Raw genomic sequence first — 6485 nt, forward strand, 5'->3', positions numbered from 1 at the left:
ATTTCAACGATAAGTTTGGTAAGCTGAAAACTTACAAAATGTTTTCTAGAATTATTCCAATAGGATTACATCGTTTTATGAGGATAGTTTTCGCGCCAATCAAAGTAACTAATGAGTTTCCTTTTTGTGTGAAGAGAGAGGTAGAGAGAGAGAGGGGGGAGAAAGAGAGAGAGAGAGAGAGAGAGGGAGAAAGAGAGAGAAAGAGAACGAGAGAGAAAGAGGCAATGAAGCTGATTAGAGACTATGGATAAAGTAAGAAAGAGCATTCTATGAAAGAGGGGAAGGCATAAAAAATATCTTTTACATGTTTCAGTCATTTTATTGCGGCCATGCTGGAGCACCGCCTTTAGTCGAACAAATCAATCCCTGGACTTATTCTTTGTAAGCCTAGTATTTATTATATCGGTTGCTTGTGCCGTGTCGCTAAGTAACGGGGACGTTGCAGATCAACATGTCTTCCGGTTTCTAAATTCCACTTACCAGCTTTGGTCAGCTGGAAGTTTTATTAAAAGAACTCGCCTAAGTTACTGCAGAGCAGGCCCGAAGCCTAAACTACATTGTTGTCAACTGAATTCACCAGAAATCCAATTCTGTGACCAATCAAACCCCATAAAATAAACAGAAAAGTCATTAACAATTACTATTATATAGAAGTATGGATTTTGAGAATAAATTTAATCTTTAAATAAACACACACGCGCGCACAAACACACATATGCATGCATACATGCTAACATACACACTAACATACGCACATACATGCATGTATGCAGGCAGCCATTCTTGCATACATTCATATGTATATATGTATACATGTACGTACAAGTAAACTCCAAATCACTAATAGTTTGGAGTTTGGAGTTTAGGAAATAAATCTAGCCTGAATAGAAAACTAGAATGGAGCACTAGCACACACCACAACATATGACGATAGAGGATACAGAAAACATAATAAATACACAGATAAATAAACAAATAGAAATAAATAACTATATATATATTTTTTTTCGATTCGATTTATTATTATTATTACTAGAATTGTTGTTATAAATATATAAAAGCATATGTAATGATAATAATAAGTGGATGTAAATACATGAACAAAATAAGAATAAACAAAAACAACAACAACAAAAACAAAATACAAATTACATGAACGTATATAAACAGAAGATAGAAATATTACAGGCATCCCCCCACATACACACACTAAATAAACATAGACGCACATAGAGATATAAGCATGCGCAAATGAAGACATACAATAGAAATACAAAATGGCTGACGGTTAGTAAGGAGAGACACAAATAAGAAAGAAGATATCAAAGGACCACTGATGCGATCACAGGAGTGTGACGAAATAACTCCGGCCGAAATAAGATTAAGATTAATGTAAAAAATAAATAACACTGAAGCAAAATAACACCAAATATATAGTGCGTGTGTTTTTATTAGCTAAATTGGCAAAATGACCATTCCGAAATATAACAATAGAATATATATATATATATATATATATATATATATATATATATATATATATATATATATATATATATATATTATATTTATTTATTATTTATTACATATATATATGTATACATATGTATATAAGTGTGTGCGTATGTATGTGTGTATATGCTTACATACATATATATATATATGTGTGTGTATATGTATATATAATATATATATGTATATATATATGTATATATGTATGTGTATATATATATATTTTTTTTAATTTTACTTGTTTCAGTCATTTGACTGCGGCCATGCTGGGGCACCGCCTTTAGTCGAGCAAATCGACCCCGGGACTTATTCTTTGTAAGCCCAGTACTTATTCTATCGGTCTCTTTTGCCGAACCGCTAAGTTACGGGGACGTAAACACACCAGCATCGGTTGTCAAGCAATGCTAGGGGGACAAACACAGACACACAAACACACACACACACACACATATATATATATATACATATATACGACAGGCTTCTTTCAGTTTCCGTCTACCAAATCCACTCACAAGGCTTTGGTCGGCCCGGGGCTATAGCAGAAGACACTTGCCCAAGATGCCACGCAGTGGGACTGAACCCGCAACCATATATATTTATGTACACATATATATATGTATATATGTAAATATATATGTATGTATATATGTATATATATATATATGTATGTAAATATATATATATGTATATATGTATATATAGGGATTGCACCTAGAAAGTTATCCTCCTAGACACAAGTCCGGGCAAGGTTGTTTATGGAAGGCCAGCAGTCGCCCATGCATACCAGCCTCCCCTCTCCACGCCACCAGTGTTATCCAAGGGAAAGACAAAGGTCGATACAGCTTGGCACCAGTGACGTCGCAACTCATTTCTACAGCTGAGTGAACTGGAGCAACGTGAATTAAAGTGCCTTGCTCGAGAACACAACACGCAGCCCGGTCCGGGATTCGAGCTCACAACCTCACGATCGTAAGCTCGACGCTCTAACCACTGAGCCATGCGCCTTCACATATATATGTATATAATAAATAGTTAATTATATAAAACATCGTTTCATATCAACTTTCTATGAATTACGTAATAGGAGAATGGGGTGCGGTAAACAAAGTTTTCTGGAATACACTCTGCCCATTTACGATTAAATGAAGGCAGTTTTTGACCTTAATAATATAACGGTTTCATGGAAATGGTAACCAAAATGTAAGGAACCGTAAGTAAATATATAAATCCTAAAAATCTTACAAATTGGTGTAGATTTTTTTTTTTATATTATACTGTTTCTGGGAAATAAGAAATATTTGAAAAATTTCTGTGATAATATCAAAGCTTCTACATCCGTTTGTAGAGCCAATCGTTAAGACGTACGTGCTCTATCTACTGTTTTTATTTACGAAATTAAGGGTATGAGTTTAGTAGGGTTTTGTGCTGGTATGTTGTATATATAAGGTCTAGTATATATAGTTAGTTACAGCTCTTCAACTTGGATCTACGTAAGATCGTTCTTCAAAATACCGTTTAACGACAAAAGCCATTAACGGTGGCCACACCAACACGATGGATTTTGCACAATTGTCAAGAAATATTTCGCAGCGGTGCTACATTTCTTCACTCATAGCTTTTGGTTTACTTCTCATTCTCACCATAACGATTCTTCACCAAGATGCAAGGATAAGAAAAATGGAACAGAATTCAGAGCAAGTGAGTATGGACTGTCGTGTGCGCGTTTTTTTTTCACGCGCTGGTCTGCAGATACTATACTGTATTTTAATATATTATATACATACATACATACATAGACAGACAGATAGGTAGATAGATAGATAGATAGATAAGATAGATAGATAGATAGATAGATAGATAGATAGATAGATATAGATATAGATACGTGTATGTACGTATGTATGTATATATGTATGTATATTTATGTGTATATCTGAGTGTATTTACACGTGCGTGTGTGTGTCTGATTTTGCACCTACGTGTGTATCTTGGTCTACGTGCACATATCTATGTATGTTATGAATGTATATTTATGAATATATGCGCATGTGTACTGTGTATATGAGATTCCTATATATATATAGATATATATATATATATATATATATATAGGAACTGTCTGTCTTCCCTGTCTAGATCTTTCCTCTGCCTTCCTTCTCCTATGTTTCCGACGAAGATCTCCGCTCGAAATGTTAAACCCTCCTTCTTTCCTTCTTCCTAAGCGTCCAATAATACTATACTTGTTCCTCGTCCTCGTGTTGTTGTGTCTTTTTTGTGCTTTCCTGTTTGGATTAACTACATATATATATATATATATAATATATATATATATATATATATATATATATATATAATATATATATATATATATATATATATTATATATATATATATATATATATATATATATATATATAAATATACGTTCATGAGTGCGTATACGCGTGTATCTAGATGTATGTATATGCGCATATACTTGTATGTGCATGTGTGAGTGTGTATGTATATGTGTGTGTATATATATGTGTGGGTGTGGGTGTGGGTGGGTGTGTCCCTGTGTATGTATGTATGTATGTCTATTTATGCGTCTACACACCAACAAAAAAACGTTCAGAGATTTATTATTGTCTAAGCATGATCTCCCTTCCACCTTCTAACTTCTTTGTTCTTTCTCTTAAGAGTTAAAGCAGCGAAAGCTGATTACGTCATTTTATCTAAACTGGAACGTATACTTTTCACGTTCATATTTGAATTTTTTGCGTTTCAATAATATTTCTTTGCTTTTATTCACTGTGGAATTTGATGGACATATAGCGCTAAGCGAGCCGACACAAGAAATCTCTGGCGCGACTTTTTTTTACCTTTTTAACCCGAAGAGACCCGTAACGTCGTGTCGAAACGTAACTCTTTATCTTATATTAAACTTTTAATACTTTTTGATAGTTATATATATAAATAAATAAAAATTATAATAATAAAATATATATATATATATATAAATCTATAAGTATAAATTATTAATTTAAATAATTTTTTAAATTTTAATTTTAATTTAAATATTTTAAATTATGAATTTTATATTTTATATTTTTTTTATTAATTAATTTTATTTCTATGTATTCGTTTATGATTTTCACTGTTTGATTTGCCTAATAGTGGTTTTATCTCTAATTTATACTATAAAATTAGATTTAATCCTAAATCTAATTTTTCCCTGTAAGTTTGGATTTACTCCCTAATATTATATATGTGTGTGTGTGTGTGTGTGTGTGTGTGTGTGTGTGTGTCTAGGTGTGGCTGTGCGGTAAGTAGCTTGCTTACCAACCACATGGTTCCTGGTTCTTCAGTCCTACTGCAGGGAACTTTGGGCAAGTGCCTTCTTGTGAGTGGATTTGGTAGGCGGAAACGGAAAGAAGCTCATCGTCGATTAAATATATACATAATCAAAATAAGCAACAAGGATATCGAGAGGTAATGCCGTTACCTCTGGATATCCTTGTTGCTTATTTTGATTATAATCACCCCATTTGATTTATATGGATAACACCATACTGAATTCTGCTGCCTTCAACTTAAGTACCATATTCATCTGAATCTAAATTTTTACTGAACTTACCTACCATACCTAGAGTATATATATATATATATATTATATATATTATAATATATATATATATTATATTATTAATAATATTAGAAGAAAAGAAGAAGAGAAAGGAGGAGGAGAGGATCAGAAGGAAGGAGAAGGGAGGAAGGAGGGAGAAGGCGAGGAAGGAGGAGAGGAGGAGGAGAGGAGAAAAGAAGGAGAGGACAGGAGGAAGAGGAGGAAAGAAGAAGAAGAAGAAGAAAAGAAGAAATGAGAAGAAGAAGAAGACGAAGAAGAAGAAGACGAAGAAGAAGAAGAAAAGAAGAAGAAGAAGAAGAAGAAGAAGAGAAGAAGAGAAGAAGAAAGAAGAAGAAGAGAGATGTGTTATTAATTGACATGAGTATTCCTTGCGATCACAATATATCGGCGAAAGAATTTGACAAGATCAGTAAATATAAAGACTTGCTAATAGAAATTTTTTTAAATGTGGCATCTCAAGGCGACTACAGTACCAGTGATTGTAGGATCTCTAGGAATGATAAGAAAAGGTACTGAAACCTATTTGAAAATGATACTAGGCTTACCATCCCTACATGAAGTGCAAAACGTCGTGTTAACTGGAACGGCTGATGTACGGAGAAGAGCATTATCGCTATGAAAACAATATCCATTCATGAATCTATTTATTTATTAATTTTTTAAATACATATTTTACCTGTGAATTTGTATGTGTAGTCTGGGAATGCATACAATGAGTTTCTCTGCACTAGGTGTATGGAAAACACTCGGCGAGAAACGGAAGAAAATTTGAAGAAAAAAGGAATAATAATAATAATAATAATAATAATAATAATAATAATAATAATAATAACAACAACAACAACAACAACAATAATAATAATAATAATAATAATAATAATAATAATAATAATAATCATGTACATTGTTTTGTCTTGGTATAAAAGATGGGCTACAGCAAATATTCTGCTCAATACCACAGATTTGCTTGTCAGTTGTGTGACCTTAACCAGTTGAGCATGTCCCTTAGGGGCTGACGATGCTGTCTCACTGTGCATCTCTGATCACGAGCAGAGTAGTGGGGGAGCATCATAGCCATGTGTTGAGAAGGATTCTTTGGGGTTTGAATAATTCACCTCTGGAAACATGGGTGTTTCGTTCAACGTCCTTAAACAACCCTTATTCAGGGACCTTTTAAGCGGGATGGGTTACTCTATCTGAAGAAAATTCTAACTGGGCTCCACCTGCAAGGTCATGTGCTGTTTATCTTGATATGAGATCACCATGTCGCGCACATATGGTTGTGATGCATGTGCCTGGTGTACCCTTATCAGACGGGTAGTCATGATGGGTATACTGGGCTTCGTAT

General features: G+C 33.6%; 1 protein-coding gene across 1 annotated transcript in view; it reads left to right on the forward strand.

The window, feature by feature from the left end:
- Positions 1-2883: 2883 nt before the first annotated feature.
- LOC115221791 (short-chain collagen C4) overlaps positions 2884-6485 on the forward strand; it is a 24636-nt gene continuing 21034 nt past the window's right edge. Inside the window, exon 1 of the mRNA XM_029792021.2 lies at positions 2884-3210. Within this exon, the coding sequence (XP_029647881.1) occupies positions 3067-3210 (144 nt within the window). The 5' untranslated portion in view covers positions 2884-3066. The remainder of the gene's footprint in view (positions 3211-6485) is intronic.

Source organism: Octopus sinensis, linkage group LG18 (assembly GCF_006345805.1).
Source record: "Octopus sinensis linkage group LG18, ASM634580v1, whole genome shotgun sequence".
NCBI lineage: Eukaryota > Metazoa > Mollusca > Cephalopoda > Octopoda > Octopodidae > Octopus > Octopus sinensis.